At 34.0% G+C, this 23,161-nt stretch overlaps 1 protein-coding gene across 1 annotated transcript in view; it reads right to left on the bottom strand.

Annotated features, from left to right (window-relative positions):
* The window catches only part of Dach1 (dachshund family transcription factor 1), a 375,887-nt gene that overhangs the window by 28,113 nt on the left and 324,613 nt on the right, over positions 1 to 23,161 (bottom strand). Inside the window, exons 7-10 of the mRNA XM_051195300.1 lie at positions 18,531 to 18,682; positions 10,150 to 10,297; positions 7,045 to 7,188; positions 6,542 to 6,610 (exon numbers count right to left, since the gene is read on the bottom strand). Of these exons, the coding sequence (XP_051051257.1) occupies positions 6,542 to 6,610; positions 7,045 to 7,188; positions 10,150 to 10,297; positions 18,531 to 18,682 (513 nt within the window). The remainder of the gene's footprint in view (positions 1 to 6,541; positions 6,611 to 7,044; positions 7,189 to 10,149; positions 10,298 to 18,530; positions 18,683 to 23,161) is intronic.

Here is a 23,161-nt window from a genome sequence, read left to right as displayed (position 1 = left end):
CACAACAATTGCATATGGGACTAATTAAAAATTATATACTAAGTACTGACCAATTTTCCAGAAAAGGATATGAATATTATTTTTTGTACTAATAACAGCTTTAGGGTTCACTAGTTGACAACTGTATAGTAAATATGTTATTTTATAATAATGAAATTTAATATTAATTACTAAAATGTATCTCTGTGAGTACTAATGCCTAGTAGATGCTAAGTGCTTTAATGGATCATTTCATTTAATATTCATACGAATCCTTTGAGATTGAGGTTTGGTAAAAGATGAAATAACTAAGGCATATGTCGAGCCTGGAACTTCTGAACTACTGTTGGTTCTGTAGAAATATGTAAGCAATTCTCACTCCCACATGGAACTCAGAGGTTTATTTTCGTATGCAGGAAAGGGAATTTTCAGAAAGTAAGAATATGACAATCCAGTTTGACTTACACTATCACGAAGATCTTTTACGTTGTAAGTTTAAGGAAGCTTCAGTTAAGCAGTGTTGAAGTTCAAGTATGTTGTGGCCTTTTACTATCCTCTATCCAAACGTTTCTGTTACTAGGATTTTTTTCCTGCATGCTAGAACATGTGAAGCAATACAAAACTTGATAAAGCATGTGAGTTCAAAATGAACATGGTCAAGAGGGTTGTATTCCCAACACATAGGAGGCTGAGGCTGAAGGGCTACAAGATAGAATCAGCCTATGACATGGTAAGAACCAGGACTGTAGAACACACACACACACACAAACAAAAGTGCCTGCCAGAGACACAAACACATGCACACACAAACACAAAGTACACTTGCATTTACACAAAGTACACAAACACACACAAATGCCCACCAAACACACACACACATGCACATACATACACACAATGCACACACACACTCAAAGTACAAATGCATTCACACAACGTAAAAACACACAAAAATGCCCACCCAAGGCACACACACATGGACATACACACACACACATAAAGTACAAACACACAAAAACGCCCACCCAAGGCACACACACATGGGCATACACACACACGCAAAGTACATAAGCATGCAGACAAAGTACACACACACACACACACACACACACACACCAGAGACATATAAACATGCACACACAAAATATATGCACACACGTGCCCACAAGCAACACCCACACATGCACATGCACAGAAACATACACATCTATTTAGTGTTTACATCATAATAATATGTAGCTTTAAGCTATCAGTCAAATAACAATTCTCTATTTTAAAGGAGAAAATAGAACATCATTTAACAACTCCAATCTATAAGCACTCTGGAAGAAAATACAGCGATGTACCAAACAACTGGAACACATTACAGTTCTAACTCTGACGAATTATAGCCGCAACCTTTAATAAGCCATCTACCCACATTACGCCTCAGTTTCCTCCTTTGTACAACAAAGACTTTCACTCTATTATGAAGTTCTTTCCCAATACTAAGGCAATGACATCAAGAAAATGTGCTTGGCATAACATCAATGTTAGAATGTATTTGTTGAACAGATGAATAATTTAAAAAGTCAGCATGCATCTTCAAATATCTAGAAAGCAGAAAGAAGATATTTTAAAATTGAAAAAAAAAAGATTATGAATGTGAAGACAAGCCTTTTATGTGCTTTCCTTGGGATAGTATTTGGTTTTCTATGATCTGAGATCAGTCAAAAAGAGAATAAAAAGCCAAGTAGTTTGATTATGGCTATTGGATGTAAATAAAAGAGATGTACTTTCAAGTGAAATCAAGATTTTGTAAGCTTAACTTGCAGATAGAGTAACATGTCAGAGGAACTACAGCACACATTTACGTTGATTTTAATAACCATTCTGCCTTAAAAATGACAACATACTATTTAAGAAATAAAAAGGAAAACTGTTACTAGGGCAGTAAAAGTTCTGAGACTTTTTGGGAAATTTTTATATAATACATGTGAAAAAGTAATACATACATTATTCTACCCCATTATGGTTGATTTGTACATGGCATAGTATTCAATATTTAATGACTTTGAAGTAAAACAATTTTCAAAAGAAGGCCGAGGTTAACCTATACAAACAAAAGATGCATTTCTTTATAAGTGTGAGTATAAGATAATAAATCATGCATTTAAAATAGGATATTGAATATAGGTAAATATTTACATAGTCTAAATCAGAGGTCAAAATTCAAAGAATAAATACAAAGACAAAAACTGCTAATTCAGTCAACAAATGAAAAAATTAATCCTGTGACGATGTATAAAGTCTGACTTTCTTAGTCAGAATCGTTTCATCTTTTCCCCCTCCTATCAGTTTCTCCAGCTGAACTCCAGGAAATCAGCACTGAATGATCTTCGCATCCACAAGATCTATCATCAGGCCTGTTTATCGGTGCCTGATTGATTCCCTCAGGGAATTCGCAGTGAGCCTTAATACATATCCAATATCCAATACTTCGTCAGACAACAGTGCCACAATGAGAAATAAACCCACACAGCAAAGGCTCTGCCCCAGCTATGGCTGAAGAAAACTGAACAGTGACTGTCAGGCAAGGCACTACTTGGTCTCTAGGAGGAACCCAAGGCTCCCTCCTCTAAGAAGAGGAACCGGTTCTGAGCAGTCAGTAGGTACTGCAGGGGCAGGAGAGAGGAGGACACAGGGAAGTACTCTTGGATACAATACTTTTTAAATTGAAACTTTGAGGACAGAATAATCTGTAACAAAGGGTGTAAAGTGTCCATTGTGGTTGGGGGCGGGGAACAGCGTGGCTCTATGTCAGGAGCATAGAAAGGTAGGAGGCATGATGTCAGCCTCAATTCTTCCTCATTGTGTGTCAAAGAACACAGATTAGAACAGATGAAAGTTCAGCAGGGAGACAGGTATGTATGTGCACTGAACTTTGAGTTCATTGTGAGGCAACAAAATAATAATAATAATAATAATAACAATAATAATAATAATAATCACGTATTATGATGTGGTACAGCCAAAACATGTCTAAATGAGCTGGGGAGGTGCTATGAAATGATTAAGGATGGTGTTGACTAGGGAGAGAGAATAACACAAGCAAAAGATTTAAATGAGTTACTCCATCTAGTTATGGGTTTGTTCATTCACATTGTACATGTGTTTGAACATGAAACTACAGTCAGGTTTGGGGGCATATTTGTTTACTAACCAATATAAATTACTTATGGAAGGTTTAAAGGAATTCAGTCTGTGTGTTCAAAAGACCTTATGAAAAAGGCTAAAGTAAAGCCAGTCTTTCTAACTCCAACAGAAATTACAATAAAGATTCCTGTTCAAAGCACACCATGGAAAGACTGCTTAGAATGTAATTCAGGTACTGAGGCAAGTTGCCTTTAAAGGTTTGGATACTCATTCTGCATTTAGATTCTCAACCAAACTCATGAATTTTGAGTTAGTCATTTGCCATATCAGCCATGCAGAATTTTTTCCCTGTGCACTATAAACTGATTTATCTCACTACTAAAGAAAATTTAAATGATTAAGGAGTTTTATTCCTTGGGAATATTTCCTAAGCTATTATGTTTTCTTCTTTCCCATCTTTTTGCTTTTATGGAAATGGTGACATAAAATGCTCGTGAGATACTGTCAACTGAGGTGCTTCTGTGATGGTAATTATCTGGTATATGAGCAGTGTTTAAGTGCCCAACTTCTAAGTGACTAACTCCGATGCCAAGTGTGGCATAATTTATGGCTAAAGTGTTAAAAATACATGATGGACACAAATGCCATGGACTGTTTTTTGTTTGCCAATTAGGATGTGTCTATTTCAGAGCAGAGAGTGATTTCGGTTATAGTTAGATTGGGAATGAGAAAACAGCTGAGTCTATCACCACAGCTGGGCTTGGGGATTCTGAGTGAGACTGTGAGGCAAGGAAGGTTTATGTGATGGTTTGCTTGTTGTATTTTTCATTTTCTGACTTGTGAAGAAGCTCCCAAAATGCATGACAGAGATTGGTTCACAAAGAAGCAATGAATTTGGACTCCCTCTTGCTCCCCCTTCCCTGTTTCCCACCCAGACAGATTTTATTTATTACCATGTCTCATTCATTTGATTCCTCCAGCTCATTGTTAATTCTGTGCTGTTCATTCCAAATGTGCTCTTAGTCTTAATTAAAATAAAAACAAATAGAAAACATTTAAAAGCAGAAAGAAGGAAAGAAAGGAAGGAAGGGAGGAAGGTAGAAAGGAAGGAAGAAAAAAACTTTATTGAATGGAAATAGAGGGCAAAACACTTCGGTTGCATTATTTAAAAGGTCAGAAATAGGAAAATACTGCATAAATATATACTTTAAAAAGAACAAGGGTGTGTGTGGTGGTGTATGCCTTTAATAAAAGCAGTTAAGAAACTGAGGATCTTAGTGAGTTCCACGCCACTTGGTCAAGAAGAAAAAGGAAGAGGAGTGTGAAGAAGGAAGCAAAGAAGAGGAAAGAGAAAAAGAAGAATTTTAAAAGGAAAGAATGAAAAGAGAAAACTAATAAGCAAACTGCATTTTATCTCATATTTTTAAAAATATTTGAAAAAAATCATTAAGAAAAGTCATGAATAATACTAAATTCATCAGAAATGAAATCTCTGCATTGTGAAAACAATTGGAAGGAATATAAATAAATGATTTTCCTGTTAGGAGAGTAATATTATGATCATTTAAATTTGTTTTTAAATTGTTTTGTAAACATTTTCTTTCTAAAATCTTGAAATGATTTGGTTATGCTTACTATATTTTTAATTGGTATAATTCTTGATAGCAAAGGGAAGACAATAAAATATTTTTTTTAGAATAAATAAATCACAGTAGTACTAATTTGGCAATTTCACTATTCAGTCTCAAACAGCAAGACTTTTATTATATTAAAGTATGGATTTTAGTATAGTGAACTTTACAATTTAAAATAAAAGTGACAATAATTTCATCAATTAGCAAATCTGTTTCTAATGCACCATGGCAGATAAATACCATGAGATATCATGAGCATATTTGGTGTGATTTAAGTGTTTTGAGACAGAATTTTACAATGTATCCCAGGTTGGCCTCCTATCTCAGTCGCAAAAGTACTAGTAATATCAGGTATGGGTCACATCAGCTGATTGAAAATATTCAAAAAGTTGAGCCATTACTTAATCAACATATGTCAGGACTTTCCTGAGCTTCCTTAGGTTGTTATTTATTTATTTATTTATTTATTTATTTATTTATTTATTACATGATCTGAATTGAATTAGGGTCTGCCTCATCCCATATGTAAACCTAACAATGCTGATATTCCTTCCTGATAATGAGACTTGGCTTTTTGGAATGGTTAACTCTTTTGAACTATATGTATATTCTTTTCACATGATCCAAAACATGGGCAAAACTACTGAAATCTATAATTCTTTTAAAAATGAGAGATTTTTGCACCTAAAATTACATGAATTTCATTAACTTCTATATTATTATTAATCTTTTATGTTATTATAATTAAAATATTTTCTAATAGCATAAATAAGCCTTCCTATTTAAAACTAATTATTTTGACTTCTGGAAAAATAGATATTCATTGAAAACAAAATATTATATCCCCAGGAATATTTCTCCTAATTTTGGATTAGTATTTATCACATATATGATACAAAACAAATACATTTCTTTTACAATGAACCAAAGCTGCCACATTTGGGGCTGACTGAGTAAGCAAAGTAATTAGTATTAAGCAAAGCCCTAAATATTATTTGGCTTAAAATGTAAAACAAAAGAAGTTTGGAAGATTATGGCCATTAATCATTTTAATGTCCCCCTGGAAGAATCATCTTAACTTGGAATAGAAACGAATGTTATTTTCTCCACTTATGTATTCGTGTTGTTAGTGAGTTTGTTGTATAGAGTAGGTGTTTGCAAGTAAGTGTTGCTTTTGGATTTTGTTCTTGCTGAGTACCAAGGGCTCCACAATAGACCTATGAAGCTTTTCTAACTAATACAACCTTCTAAGTATTCTATATATGATCTTGCTCAGCAAATCTTTATTACTAAAAACATACTATAGTATACGTAATGAGGAAATCTGCATAGGACCTAAGTAATCTTTCTTAATATTAACATTCAGATAGTCTATTTTGTATGTATCCTGCAGTTACTGTCACAAAAAATGGGTAGATATGTTTAAATTTAAAAACTATTTGCATAATATATGACTGTATATAGAATGGAAATTATAAACCCTTCCAGAATTAGATGGTGCTTCAAATGTTCAATAAAACACATTTATTGTGTCTGAGATTAAATCATACATTGTTTAAAATTAATTATTCTTTTTTAATTGCATTATATAAACAGAAATGACCTGTTAATTTAAAGAAAATCTATCAGCACAAAATGAATTCACTCATATAAACAGGCAAGATGAACTTGACCTTGTTTGAACTTGTTTTGATGTGGCCCAGATGGTAGGCTACATGCTTGAATAGCAGCCTAAAGCTGAGGAAAAACTCATATAGCAAGATCTAGATTTATAGCCTTCTGCAAATTCCTACCTTGTATTGTCCTTTCTGCATCTGTTCTTCCGCCACTGCGGTCAGCTTCTATCTCTGGGGTCAGGGAGTCTGAAAGCACAAAGATGTAAGAATGACATATATTTCATTTGATGCCTGTTGTCTTTAAAAAAAGATGAGATACTTGTTAGTTTGATGCAGAATTAAAACCATGTAAATCTCTGTCAGTTTTGAAGGTTTGACAAAACTGTAACCATCAGAATTTTCAGGAGGTGTTAATAGATAACAAGAGTAATATTGTTCATAGGACAGGTTGGAGTAGGAAGTTCTTCGATTAACCCTGTAGCATTTTCCTGTAGAAATGGATTTAATCTCAGATCCTGAGATTAAATAACAAAATGGTCAAAGCATCTAAGATATAAAGCATTTGCTGAATGATTCATGATGCCTAAATGTATACAAACCCACAAGCGCATCTCCACATTGCCCCTCTGCTATTACAGATCAAAGTTGCTTGTGCGAAAAAACGGCATGCCCGCTCTTACCATTTAAGACCCTGAGACTGTCTGCTGAAGCAGCCTGTTTCAGCGTCTGCTCTGCTTGCTCACGGCGTTTGGTCTCAAATTCCAGTGCTTCTTGCAGTTTTCTCTTTGCCTTCTTTTCCTTCTTTAGCCTCTTTTGGACGATGGCTAGAAAGGAGATCTGCAGATTACTTTTCAGAATATTTACAAACAGTCGATCATCCTTATTATTATACTGATTTCCTCTTAATGAGAGTTGTCAAGTCCCAAGTTCACCTAAACTTATCCGCAAGAAAATGTCAAGTAATTCTTTATTTGAACCTCAAGTGATTACAAGAATGACTTTAATTGCCCCATGGAGAGATATTTAATGGGGTGCCAACTATAGTAAATATTTCTGCTCATTGATAAAAAGAAGCTGGGTTAAATGAAATTTGTGGCTTAGTCCCTGCCTTTGAATCAGATTATTTCAGAACACACTGACCAGTGTGTGCTTTTATATATATTTCTTGTGGACTCAGGGGACAGTACCTCCAAAAATGCTGGGGTGGGGGGAAGAAACAAACAAACAAACAAACAAAAAAAAACAAAAAAAATACCAACTAGATTTTTAATAAATTAGTCTTTTAGATTTCAGAAAATATGGACTATTATGTCTACATGAGGAACAACATTCATCTGTTATTAATATACAGAAGCAGTACTTTCTTTTGTTGATGGTATATTTTTTGAAAATGATTCTTTCCTAAGAAATATGTAACACTATACCATATTTTAAGAAAACATATTTTAGTTTCATTTTGTTGGAATTATAGTGAAATATAAAACCTCACTTGAAGTTATAATGTGATACTGATGACAATGCTTTATATAAATGCTAGACAGTGACACAGAACTTGTTTGTGTTATATTCTCTCCTAGTACATGATAGCAATAGTGATATTCAATGTTAGTCAGTAAATAATAACAACATTCACAATAAAAATGTTCATTGATAGAACGAAACTGTTTTTACTCTGTGTACACATGAATAAGATGGAAAGCAATTAGCACTGTGGTGGAAATGTAAGTTTTTTAAAAATGATCTTTTAGATAATTAATAAACACTTTGGATAATTAAGAAGCACATGTTTGACAACACCACTATTCCAGAATTCATTTTTAGTTATAAAGAGCACCTGGTCTAAGTTTCTTGCAACACATTAATTTCATATTTAATCAAAATAGATATTTAGAAAAATCCTCTAGTAAATATTTCATTTCCGTTTCTAATCCCCACATGGCCCGTCTGCATCATCCCTGGCTCCACTTAGATGACAGTCCACTAACCGGTTGAGTTTACTTATTTATCTTTTTGTATTTTTGTTTTAGTTTTTGAGACAGGGTTTCTCTGTGTAGCTTTGGAGACTGTCCTGGAACTCACTTTGTAGACCAGCCTGGTCTGGTCTCGAACTCAGAGTTCTGTCTGCCTCTGCCTACTGAGTGTTGGGATTAAAGGCGTGTGCCACCACCACCTGACAACTACTTTCTGATAAGAGAACTAATTGACACTGTTTTCAAATTAATGCTATTTTCCTTCACTTCGGAGTGAGATGATTTGCTTATGATCTAATTTTATATTTTTCTTTCCAAATATTATTATTTAATATTTTCCATGAAAATACATGGTAGTTTTGAAATATGTTTATAAATTTCACATGACCATACTATTAAAACGTAGATGCACTGCACCCAGCCACTGCGCACACTATTTCCTCCTACATGATTGCACAGATTGATATCGAATCAGTTGTCTGCAGGATAATATACCTCTTTAGTTGATGCATTCATAGTGGGTAAGTATGGATAATTATTACTTTGAGCTTCCTGTTGGAAGTTGGTTCAATGGAAGGCTCAGGGTGTGACCTGTGCATGTTTTGCTCTGTAGTGGTTAAAGGAACGAAACTGAAAGTAAATCTAGTGATCAGACTCACAAGACTCCAAAAGTGATGATAGAAATTCTCAGGCCTGCCTTTCAGTTTTATGAGTCTTTTTTACACTAGAACAAAATAGAAAGATGGCTCTCTAACAAAAGGTGGTTCCACAGATTCAGCTCTTTCTTCCAACTTCCTTATTCACTCAAGTGCATCTGTCATCAGTGTTTACCATTTTTGAATGATTTTAGGTCTGTAATCTATGCAAATTCACATTATTTAAAACTGTGTTATATGCTATGTGAGTTTCTCAAAACTGAATCCAGAAACTCACTAGATATTGACTCATAATACCTAATGAAACAATCTGTAAAATCCTAAAACAGAGGCAACAATTTTTAAATGACCACATCAAACATGAATGTAGGGAAGCTTAAGAATTTATATGTGATACTTATAAAATTAAAGAAATGGAATTCCCCCTTTTATACAATTTTTGTAGAATCTTATAGTTGAAGCAAAGGAGATTTTGGTTGTAGTCTTCAAATTCGTGAATAAAACAAATATACAAATATGAGTGACCTTCAAAATTACCTATCGATGATCAGTATAATATTTTAAAAGAAGCAGTTTGAAGATCAATAATACCATTATTTTATCCAATGAGAATTCATTTTGGTAAGTACTTTATGGCCTTGACCTTGGTGAATGAACGTGAAGCATTCAGAAGGAAAATAATACAAACACTTAACGTCGGTTATTTGCTCAGATATTCATCAAGCTTCCATTTCAGTTGATAAATATCTTACCAAACCTGCTTTGCTTGAATAATGAGTCTTTTCTATTTTAGCATTATAACTTTAACTCCAGAGGTTCTCAAAGGGCAATTGTGAGTGAACACAGCATTCTTTATCATGGCTACCATCTCATCAGAGCTCATTCTTATCTTTAAGAATATGAATTCATTAAACTCTATAAGTAATGAAAATTATACGGTCAATAATATGATAGATCTATCTAATCCCTGGAGGTAGAAAACAGAAGAGCATGTTCTCATTAAACATTAAGAAATAAAATAAACTCATGATCCAAGTGCCATTCTAAGTTCAGTTACAGGCATGGTGGCAAAAATTAAAATAAATCACCAATGTAGAACAATATTACTTTGTTGACTATTTCCCTTAAATATTAGACTTCTGTGCAGTTTCACAGATACCTCTGTTCTTTTGTTCCATGGCCAGTTGCTTCTCGAGTGTTTCTCTTAGTTCTCTTTCCCTTAAAAAATCCATCTTCAGCTCCGTTTTTTCCAGTTGGACCTGTTTTTCTTGAGCTCTGGCATTATCAATGGCAACCTTCAAAAGGCCCTGTACAAAGAAGGCATTCAGCATAAATGTACTTTGGAGTAAAATACATTTTAAAAATACTTAGATATATTTTCAGTGAGAAGAGCCCACTTATCAAACTCTTTAATTCTTGTGAATTCATCCAGGACTCACAAATAATTCAACTAAAGCACAAAACTTCTACATCTGATCAAACCATGAATGATCCATTGCTTCTAATTAGACAATCTAGATAAAGAAATTTCAATGAGAGTCACGTGAAAGCATCCTATGAAATACAAATGGACAAAAAAGCAGTCCTACAAAGAACCGTTCAACATGGTCTATGTGATCCTGGTAAACTGTCACTGTCTTCAAGCTCATTCATCCATTCCCTTGCAAGGTTACACTCTTTACACTTGTCTTCTGTATGTTCCTCAATTCAACTATCTATATCTGCTGAAGGAAGTTTGTTCCTTCCTCCTACATCTTTGCAAGCGTCCTAGCATCATTTTACTTCAGATTGTTCAACGCCGCCCTTCAGGAGAGGATTTCTCTGATTGTCCAACCTAAATATCCCTTCAAGTATACACTGTTAGCCTTTCTTAACCATTGTCATTGCCTTTGCTGTTTAGCAATATTATTAGATGTTTGTGCATTCATTGGCTTATGTATCATCCCTCTTCCACTGTAATGTAAGTTTTTAGACGAAGTAAGGGATAGTTGTTATTTAGCACTTTGTCTCAAAGTACCCAAACCATGCCTGTCATTTTAAAATAGTAAAATACTGATATATTTTTGAGATACATACATATTTAAAGCATCTAGAAGAACATATTAAGCACTCTGTTATCTTTATGATGTCCTTCTAAATACTGTAATAATCTGTAAAGAACGCTTAAAAAACTATTTCACAGGCTAGCAACTCAAACATGCTTGAAGGAAACAAAACATATCCTTACATGTACAATTTTCATAAATTTAGTAGTTCCTTTAGATTTTAAAAATACAATGTGAATACATAGTATGCATACAAAAACATCCCATGTGCTTTGCCAGATAAGATACTTACGATCAATTTATCACTGAAAATTGAAGTTAAAAAATTCTACCACCATGAATTCAGCCCTACACAATGCTATATTTGAATTGTATTTTGTCATAGGCTGTGATTGTGCCAGTCTGAAACTTGCCATTTGAATTACACGGGAAGTGGAATTTAATGCCATTGGTAGAGGATCTCAAGTATGCGACCATTGGATTAGAGTCAATGCAAGCACTTTGAATCAGGAATTCCAACTCCAGTTTGACTTGAAGCCCTATCAAGAGGTAGTCTGTCTTCAGCAGGGCAGGGTAACTTCTAACACTGTCACAGGCCATTTTAATTATGTCTAAACATTATTTTCTGTGTGATTTAGCTGACCCAGGATTTCTGCCACAATTCTTGTGATAGAAAACAAGTAAAAGAGGGATTTCTGTGTATCAGCTCTCTCATCCCCACTCCTCTGTTGTTCAGTAATAAAACACAGCTTCTGAGGAAACTGCTGGCTTCACCCAATTCTGCAACATTCCTGCATATGTTCCTTCTGCATCAGGAACAAACAATTAGTAACAAATGAAAGAGATCATTACATGAAGTGCCCTTTCAGATCACCCCAATTAAAACTTTAGTTTAGCTGTATTTTAATTCTAAGATACCAAATTCTAATTTTCTGCTCTGACTGCTCTTGTTGACTTATCTTTGAAAGATGCACTCTCTGTGCAATGCCTAGAGATTATTTAGCAAGATGCCAATGTTGGCACCGCTTAATGTGTTGATTGGTTGTTTTATCAGTAGCGGTTTAAAATAAATTACTATTAAACTAGTATTGTCCTTGAGTGACAAAACATAATGTTTTGGTGTTCTTAAATGTAAAATAATCAATACAAATAAACACATTGAATAATGTTAAGTTCTGACTCTAACCTGTCATTTTGTTATTAACATCAGTTTGCAAAGAATGAAGTTACTGGAAGAATTTACATTTACTCTCTCCTTTAGTTACAGTTATTGGTAATGTTGCTAATGATATTCTATTTCATATTCTGCTGATTATGTCTGAAAAATATTAGCATTCATGACTCTATGCCTCTGGGGACCATACGTAAGTTATATAAAATTAAACTTAAAATTTACACTTTAACTCAATGGACATCAGTAAGACTTCAGTGAAAACAAATTCTGCACTAGGGCCAAAATGCAAAAAGTAAGTTATTTCCAGTGACAAGTCTGTGCAATAATAAATAAAATAAATACATGATACCCAGCAAGAGGCTGGGAAAAAGCAACATCTACAACAGTCCACAGCTTCTGCAAGTCATTAAGATACCTTTTAACTATCAGTCACAATACTCTCAGATTTGTGTAACTTCTGTTAATGTTCCAGGTATGTGGTATGCAAAATATCAACATAACTATATGGTATCACCTGAAAGGGCCATATCTGCACAGTGCCATGACAACATTTCATACAGTTAGGAGACAAAGGTTTTGGTCATAATTTTTTTCCTGTTGGGGGTTTTAATTCTCATAACACTAAAGTTGGATAGTGGCTCTAAAGAATTATAGTTCATGTTTATTCTGAACACAATTGTAAAAAACCATGACTTTTTATGCACAGAATTTTTTTCAGTATAACATGATGCTTGTAATCACGAACAAATTCTTAACAGCTAATATTTTTTTAAGTTTTAAACGATAAAGCTCCTCATAAAATTGCAGAGACAGTTGTTTCTGCATGAGTGTAGCAGTCTAGCAAAGTTACCAAATATTGCAACTTAAAAATTTCAGAAGGCTCAGGAATCAGAGTTTTACCCAAGACTTTAGTCTAGGTCAGAACTTCAGCTACTTAATTACAAAAACAAAATTCTGTTTAGTATTTTTTTTGCTTTGAAGAATAAGAAGGAATTGTCTCCCTTGAAATCCAGACTTTTATAGACAAAAGGGAAAAAAATGTCAGTATTGAGTGATGAACTGTGACAGAAGTATTTTTAAAACTTTATCCACTCTTCCCAAAACTGATAATGACATACTTCCTGTGGAGCATCTTTTCTGTGTATCAGCCCATCTTGTAAGTCATGTATGCTGATGGCAAGTCATCCAAGACTCAGGAGTCACTAATTACCGTAAAGCCAGCATATACAGAGATTACAAGATTCACTGTAAAATGAATAGAATTGGGTCTGATGGGACAGCATAGTGGATATGGATCAATCAAGCCTGATGGACTGAGTTCATTTTCCAGAACCTATATTGTGGAAGGAGACAACAAATTTTAAGGCCCCTATTGACCTCTACTCCTGCACCATGACACCCCTGTCCTTTAACCACCACCACATATACAAAATAATTAACAAGTATTTAAAAATGTATAGAACCATAGGAATTGGTATGGTAAATTTGTTCAATAAGTATTATTAATTGTAGTATTATTGCTACTGGAAATAATATTTAGCAAATAGGGGCATATTCCTAGATTTGAAACAATGACTGCTGTTACCATCCTAGGTGTATAGGATCCTAGGTATATTTCAGTATTTTTCTTTTAATTTTATTCCTTTTTATTATTATTTGTTCTTAATTTACATATCAATCCCAGTTCCCTCTCCCTTCTTCCCTCCCATGCTACCCAAAACCTTCCTATCTCACCCATCTACCCTCCACTGCACAGGGAGGGTGATGCCTTCCAGGAGGGGTCAACAAAATCTGTCAAGTCATTTGGAGTAAAGTCTAGGCCCGTCCCCCTGCCTCTAGGCTAAGGGAGTAACCCTACATGGGGAATGTGCTCCCTAAGTCTTTCCGTGTACCAGGGACACATCCTGGTTCCCTTAGACTGCCCAGGCTATCTAACTGAGACCCACATTCATGGGGTCTGAGTCAGTCCAATGCTGGATATCAGTCTGGAGTTCATGAGCTCCCCCTTGTTCAGGTCAGCTGTCTCTTATGATGCAAGTTTTGAAGATGGATAATGAGAGTATTTAGTTTCCTTGTATTCCCTCTCACATACAAATGGAAACTACTTCTCAAATGTAATAGCTGCATTATGTTTACTTATTAAACCATACTCAACAGATCTAGGACTGATCTTTTGTATTTTTATTATCTCCTTTAGGTTTTCCTACTTTGGTCAACTTTTTAGTTGTGATATTTTTAGTGACACTGAAATATTGAACATAAGGCCCTGAACATTCTAAGTTATGTTGAACTCCTACCCCTGAAGCAATGCCACTTTCTTTATATCACTTTGAACACAAACCACAATGACCCACCTTTTCACATACTTTATTGTATGCATCTTCAATGATAGTTTCATGCATGATCAACTTTTTATTTGATGATCAATGAGTCTGACCACCCATATGCTTTATGTCTTTGTTTTTTGTAGCTTCTTCTTTTTTCTTCCTCTTTTTTTTGTAAATGTACTTTCTTACTTTTACATTCATCATAACCAAAGCTTCTTCTCTCTCCCTTCTTCCTAGCACCATCCACCCTATCCTGTCCTCCTCCACTGTTTCTCTCCAGATATAGGTAGTCACCAGATGTCTCTATGAAGCTCTGGCTGTCGTGGAACTCACTATGTAGAGTGTGATGGCCTTCATCCCCGAGATCTGCCTGTGAATTTACTGGCTTCATCTTTTTTATGGTTCAACTTTTACTTACTAACCTACTCTTTCTTCACTATTCATAAGCCACAAGTGTCCTTACCCACTGAGTTGTCTCACTAGACTCAGTTGTTTTCATTTTAGAGCGAATTTGCTCTTTCACAAGATATATCTGATTTTAGGGTAAAAACAAGTAATGATGTTGTCAGATCTAAGAGGAGGACTATGGTGAAATATGTCTGTACTAAATACACTAAAATACCAATTTCTAAAAAGTTTTAAGAAAACAAGTTCTAAGAACAAAAAATTAGAATGAAAGTTTATCACCCACTAAAAATCAATTACTGTTATTCATTCTAGCTATTTTCATTACCACTTTTAATCTATAAAATACTCAAGTGGCACGAAGAAAATTCCATAACTCTTCAAAGTATGACATCTTCAAAGTATTAAAATAAAACTACTTTTTTGACTGGTGTTTGTTTTTAGACATAAGTATATTTTCCAAAGCTTTTATGATAGTAATTATGAAAATCAATTTTGAAAATGGTATTATGGGAGACATCTGTGGTAATCATCACAAACCTAGTTACTAAAAATTATCAGTTAATACTATACTGTGAAATCATTTGCATTTAAAACAGTAATCTTTTAAATAATACTTAGAATGATTTAGGAAAATTAGTCTTAATAGTAACAAGTCTTCAAGGTAACCATAGAAATTTAAACTGACTACATGAGTGTTCAACAATTTTAACACAAAAGCAGGTAACCCAATTATGCATACTGGAAATTGCAGATGAAATTGAGGTAGGCAGATTGTAATGAGCCAAATTAAAATTTAGACAGCAAACACATTCATGTTCTATTCCTAATAAGCCTGAGTCATGACTGTTTAAGCATTCTATGTGATTTCTTGGATAAAGCCATAACTCAATAAATGTGGAAATAATAAGATTTAACATCTATGGTATTTTGTAAACTAAAAGTGAAATCATCAAAAAATTCATATACATTATTATCAGTATGTATAAAAAACTCAGTGCTTTTTTTTAAAATCTTAGTTTTATGTATACATAGTATGCATGCATGTATACTGAGGACATACTGAATATTCATAAGTATGTGTCTACACATACATGCATATGTATAAGATTCATGTAAACAAGTATAATTTTCTTCATAATTTGAAACTTTTATAAGATTCTAGTATTTGAACTTGTTTGGTAGTAATACCAAATAAATTGTCTACAATGCTTGTCACTTTACAAAAAACACAGTAAGATATTTTCATCCATATTTCTCAACCCAAGTAGAGGTGACAGAGAGCTGGTTTTCATTCTTTAGAGCTTCCTCTGATTAAGATGAAGTAATTTTTTTAAAATGAAGGTTATTTTTTGGTGATCTAGCACTTTTAGACCCATATCCTAATCAATTAAACTTAAGAATCAGTAACTTAGCTTGTTTTGCTTATCAACCTACTGTTAATTCTTCTAAGATATGCCCTTGTGGCATATGTTTGAGAAAGAAACCAGATCTAAAATATGTTAAATAAACATAATTTGTCTAAAATATGGACATTTTATTTCTCTTTTTGTCCAAGTGATATACTTAGTCTGAAATGATGGGAATATCATGCCTAGGCTAAGTATAGAGTGGATGAATGAATACTCCTCAACGGTCAGTATTTAAGCTATGAATGTCAGCACAGTTCTCAGGCCTCTGATGAGTGAGTTGATTTCTAGTAAAAAAAAAAAAATGTCTAGAGTATTTTTATGTAGAAATTCACATCAAATTATTTTTAGTCTGATTATAGAATTCTAAGACAGTTTTCATATGGAGTTTTATATAGAATTAAATGAACTCTTCTCCTGCTTTTCTTATTTTTATTTGTTCTTTGTGAATTTTGTATGTATTTTAATCATATTTACCTCCTACTCTCTCTCTCTTCCTAGTTCTACCCCATACATATACACCCAACTTTGTCTCTCCTCTGTGTGTATGTGTCTGTTTGTCTGTTTGTCTCTCTCTCTCTCTCTCTCTCTCTCTCTCACACACACACACACACACACACACACACACACACACACACAAACTCCCTCCAAGCTGCTTATATACACTTGGATACATGCTCTTCATTGGGAGATTGTCAGCTACTAATTGCATGTAGTTCTCCAGTGAGAAGTAGGACTCTATACCTACCTCCCTTTCTATGGTGAGATTTTTGTTTGCCTTGAATAGGAAAAGGATATTAGTAAGCTGTCTAGTTGGCTGTGCATTCATATCTGCAAACTTTGCTACCATGTCCTGAAAACCCTTGCAATCATCCACTGCCTCTGACATTTGCCACCTGTAGACTCCTTTTCTTCAAAGGTCCCTAAGGCTTGACAGGAAGAGATATGATACAGATATCCCAGTTAGGGCTGAGCATCTGATAGACTCTTAATCTCTGCACTTACACCAATTGTGCTATTCCTATACTTTTCAGAAAGCATTTTTCTTAACAAGAGAGAAATTCCCTATGACCCATACCTTGTGATAAGGGTAAAATTTGGTGGAAAAATCTTTTATGTTTACTTTTGTATATGATCAGTAATTTTTATCACGATTGAAATGAGGCTGGGCTTGATGACTGATTTCAATTACTGAAAAATAAAATCTTCATGTTGAATACAGCTCTAGCAATTCTAATTACATTTGTATTTAAAATGTCATATGAATAGATGAGAAGATACGTTACATTAAAGGCCTTCAGTTATATCCTTGGAGAGGTAAATAAAATTAATTACATTTCTACTGGGGCAAAGTGTAATGTGGTAGGAGATATGTTTAGAAAAATATAAGTGAGGATGAAATGCTACGCTAACAGCATCTGTTATCTTGTGTCTCCTTCTAGCTTCCTCCAGAAACAGAGAGGTAGAGGGAAAAGCTCCATCTGGGGCCCACATTACCCCTTCATGCATGGCAAGAAAACTGTGCTTTCTTCTATCCCAAACACTTTTATTATCTTGGCTCCCTGCACGATGTTATTGTTATCTAAGTATTTTTGATTCATAATGTACTGTACGTAAAATATACATCCTGAGGGCCACATAGGAAATCCGTGGAAAGTTTCCTATGGCTTTTTGAAGTCTATTCTTTGAAGAGTCCCTACAAGCTGAAAGAAACTTATTTACAAAAGAAGAGATTCTTTTGGATTTTTCTTTATTAGGCATATTTAAAATGACTAAACTTATCATTTCCTCACTGGAAGGCCAGAAATTTAAAAGTATCTAAATATTTATTAGAAATCGTATGCCGTCATTTGGTAAACCAGACAAATTTACACACTTAAATGGACCCATTATCTGCCAATACAGAGAACATTGAGTGGAAAATCATATATATGATGTGAGCATATATAAATGCTCACATCATATTGGTTTCTTTTTAATGTAGTGCAAGATAAATTATCTGTTGAGTATTTCTACAACAATTTGGTGAGTGTAGAAAAGTTACCATTTAATTTTCTGGAGAAATGTTTAACACTATGGGTCAGCCAATATTATGAGATAATTATTTGAAACAGGTTGTATTTTAGAGAAACAGGTTTGTGTGTGTTTCATATGTTCCTTTCCTAGAGAAAAGAACCTACCTGTATGTTTGTGAGAAGGGTCTCTATGGAAGACAGGCCATCGGGAAACAGGAAGGGAGATGGGAAGCCTGGAGGTAGTGGTTGTCCATGCCCAGTTAGAGAAAGTTTGTCGATGTTGTCTCTTGCGGTTGGTGTAGAAAGCGGGGTCTCATCTGTATGTGATTGAAACAAAAATATAGAACAAGTTACGCTTGTCTGTTTTTATTAGACCTCAGTAATGGCTTCCCTAGTGGTTTCCAGAACATTTATTGCAAATTGGTTCCTGCTATCAGGAGAAAATGCTTTCTGCTGAATTTTCTTTAATGAAAAAGCTGTGGAGATACAACAAGATAACATTAATGAGTAACTTTATAAGCCTTTTAAATGCAGTCTCTAATGAGACTGAGTTTACAGTGCCATAGAATCTTTTTAAAACAAATATTATCTCATATATAGTTGTGATAATATATTCAAGCTGACTTTATGAGCACCTTCCCAATTATCTCATTTTAGTTTTTTCTGTTTGGATTGACAATAGAGTATTTCTAAGGCTTTATATAAGAGAAATGTTTTCTATGTCAGGGTATTTCTTTCTCAATTAACCCTTCCTTTATATTGATGGTTTATTCAAATGGAGTCTTAATAAGCTTAATGAAGAATCTATAAGTGAAACCTCTCTTTTTTTCCTTCTTTTTTTTTAAACAACTAAAGGGAAAGACTGAAATCTAAAAACATTGTTTCTAAGTTACAATTAAAATAATCACTCTCATTAGCTAAAAATCTAATTTTAAACACTTAAACATCTAAAGCTTCCCCACATAAAAATGGAACTTTAGAAAAAAATAATAAAACTGGTAGCTTCCATTGTAGCAATATGCAAATCATATTAACCCTTTCAGATGAGTTTTTATTTATTTCCTTGATTCCACAATTTTCAACAGCTAAGCAACTTAAAGTAATGTCCTAAAACAAGTACTCTTTCATTTAACTGCAAAAATTTTTTTCTTTTTGTTTCTAATATTTAATCATCTAAATATTTTCCAATGAAATGGAAACAATTTGTGGCTTAATCACAGATAAAAATGTAACTCACACTAGCAACCTCAGTTTTGTAAATATTTTCATACTTCACCCAGGAAAAATTCATCAGCACAATGTATTTGATTACTTCTTATATTATTTCTAAATTCTACAAGTGACTAAAATTTTCAGCATACTTGATTTTTGCTTATAATTTGATTCCACAGTTCTGACATTCTTTTTATTTTACAATATTGTCTCCGCCAATGTGAGAACATGTTAAATCACATCCCTCATCTTTCCACATTTTCTTTTCAATTAAGCAAGTGGGAAGAAAATGTGGGGAGGGATATAAGAAAGCAAAATATTCTGTTCACTACACTCCTGTCAACCTCACTCACTCTTAATGCAGTTTCTCCTTCCATTGCCTCTGTTAAATCACTAGTACATGTGCTAGAAGAAGAAACAGTAAACAACTAAACCTGGACTCATAATACTATATTTTATCACAGCTTTCACATGGGGGAAAGAAAGGCTTCAGGGCTTGGGCAGAGCTGCAGCATGGCTAAAATGTGCAAGGTAATTTTGGACACCATTTACCAAGCTGTCATAAATTACTTCTCTAGACCAAGGCTGCTAGTGTTTTCTCATAATAGCTCTGAAAATGCACTTGTTAAACATCTATGTGCATGTGTCATTGTTTAAGAAAGGAGAGCAATATTTTTTGATCTGTTTCACCTTAGCTGTCACATGGTAAAGAAAACGTGCCTTAACAGATCATGGAGATAATAATTGCTTGTCTTTTGAAGAAAGGAACAGAGCCTGATGACCATCTGAGGAAGCATTCACCTTAGCATCTATGACTTCATAATTTTGAAAGAGTATGCGAAAACTGAGAACCAAATGCATTAAAGTACACATTTGATCATTTCTTCTATCACTAAATCATTATTTGCTTTAATTTCAATTCATTTATGCTTGACAGTTGAGAGACAAATCGTTAAGTCACCATCATGTCTACACTCATGCTCTGCTAATTACTGAAACAATGCACAAGATAATATATGTGGAAGGAAAAGTTCCAGAGTAAAAGCATTGTGAAACTGATATAGACTGGAGTGACCGGATCCAGGTGATAAATATCTACGTCTTATAGTTGGTAAATTACTTTACCTCCTATTGTTGTTTCATTAGCCACTGCTCATCCCACCAATGATTAACATTCTTCTGTGTATAAGTGCAAGCATGTGTGTGCATATATATTGTTTCTCTCATTGCACCTAGGATATGATGTGACTATAGACTATCAATTCCTATAAATTTGGTGCTGACCAACAGAAAATGGGAAGAAAAAGGAACTTTTAAAGAAAAAGTTACATACTCCCCCACCTTTTTCTAAAAAAAAAAAAATGCTCAAAATTCAAATAAACCAAAAATATTTAATTTGGTCCACGATATGCAATTATCTGAGAAAACACTACAGCTCACATCAGTCAGTATCATAAAAGTCTACTATATTTTCTCATGCATGGATTGTAAAGCTAAGGCTTAATCCCTCTTCCCTTTTAAATAAAGTGACCTTGATATCTGAAATATCAGTGAAAGATTAAAGCAAAAGTTTGAGGCCAAAAAAAAATATCAGAGTCTGGGAATCACACAACCTTCACTGATTTCAAAATCTGAAGGAAGAGGCAGAACACATCCATGGATCTGATTTCCACTTAATATACCTGCAAATTGTTTTAGGAATTGTGTTTAAAAGACAAATTTTCTGGTTAGATTTGGGGATTTTCAGATTGCGGCATTTGACAACAGGTTTTAGTATCTGATTATAATTGATTACAAATGAACAGCAATGGAAGAGTTCTGCAAGAAACTCCCTTTTGTTCCTACAATGACTCAAATGGTTATGATCAAGGCATACTTAAAATGTTATTTGATTTGGGAAAGGGTTTTGTTAGATCTGCATCTCACAAACTTAATATGAGGTTATTCCTGTGTAAAATGAGACTGGAGTCCGATGGCGTTTGTCCTCATGAGAAAAAGGAAGGGAATACTTGTGAAAAAAGAGAACACACACACACAGAGACTGTAGAAGAAGAGGTGGTATGACCAAAGTCAGGCACTGAAATACTGCAGCCACAGTTAGGCAATGCTGGTTCTCAACACCTGCTAGATGAAACCAGCGTGCTAGTTACCTATTAAGTTGTTATGTTTAAATTCTAAAAAGAAGTTATTCACTTTAAGTATTAGTCTATTATTTAAATTTAGTCACAAGGAACTGTAGCAATTCCTGAAGGAAAATGAAATTGGCACATGCTACAGTTTAACAAGTAATTTCATTTTAATGCCCAGAAAAATTACTGATTGAACTCTGAATAATTACACAGTAAATATGCTGACAATTTTACCATTATTTAATCAAGATAATAGAAATCTAAAGTACAAATGGAAAAGAAAAACATTGCAATTATGTAATAAATAACAAAAGATTGTATTTTAGTTTTCAGTATCACCTGAACTAAGGATTCTATTCACACTTTGTCACTTTTCACTAAGAGGCCATCAGGAAGATTGATGTCTCTGAAAGACAGGCCTCTTTCCTCTTCAATCTTATCACACATAACAATTTAGCAGGATATCCTAAGGAACAGTGTTGTTTAAAAAAAAAAAATAATGGTCTTCTACTTTTACAATGTTTTCTTTCCTGTTAATAAAATCTAACACAGTTGTTATTTTCATAACCATTCCCTTTGGGTTTGAATTACACATTCTCTTCTGTGTGTATGTGCACGTGTGTGTGTGTGTGTGTGTGTGTGTGTGTGTGTGCGTGCATGCGTGCGTGCGTGCATGCATGCATGCATGTGTGTTTGTATGTGTGTCCAAGTTTCTCTTTAAAGTCTTTTTTATCATTACTAAACTACCCATTCTAAGCTAAAGAAAGGGAGTTTGCATGAAAACTATTACTATGGTGGCAATGGTAGGGGTGCTGAAAAATATCCCGTAAAATATGATGTTTCCATTTAGAAGTAAATAAAAATTTTTATAAAAATGTGAACTTTTTGGTTGCTTTAGTAAATTTCAATCATAAGCCAAAGTATTCAGTACAAATGCTACTGGCCGAAAATAGAAGCGTGAATAATCCAAAAATTAACATTTGGTGCTCAGATAAAGAACTGAAAATTATACGGAGATATGCAGTCTGAACAGATGAAAAGAGGGTGATGGATTCCCCTAGTTCTGGAGTTAAAAGAGGGTGATTGCTACCCATTGTTAATGCTGTGCTGGGAACTGAAGGAATCAAATCAAGGTCTTCCTTAAAAAACTGCACACTCTTAACCACCTTTAGCCTTTAGCCTATTTCTCCAGTCCCATGCAACAGATTTTTTAAAAATAAAAGATATCTCAATTCTGTATATGAGATATAACAAATTCAGATAAGTAGCAAACATTGTTAAACCCAGAAAGTATTTGGTCCTGATGCTACTTAGTTTTTGTTTTCAAGTTTTAGAGTGATAAAACCATCTTATATCATATGAAACACATTTGGCTAATTTGTAACAAGTATTAATTTAAACTCAAAGGATTGTACTTTAATCCAAATAGATTACATATGCAAAAAGCTTTGTAGA

The sequence above is a fragment of the Phodopus roborovskii genome, unplaced genomic scaffold, assembly GCF_943737965.1.
Source record: "Phodopus roborovskii unplaced genomic scaffold, PHOROB, whole genome shotgun sequence".
In the NCBI taxonomy this organism is placed as follows: domain Eukaryota; kingdom Metazoa; phylum Chordata; class Mammalia; order Rodentia; family Cricetidae; genus Phodopus; species Phodopus roborovskii.
Note: the sequence above shows the minus strand (reverse complement) of the source record. Positions and strands in the feature narration are given on the sequence as shown.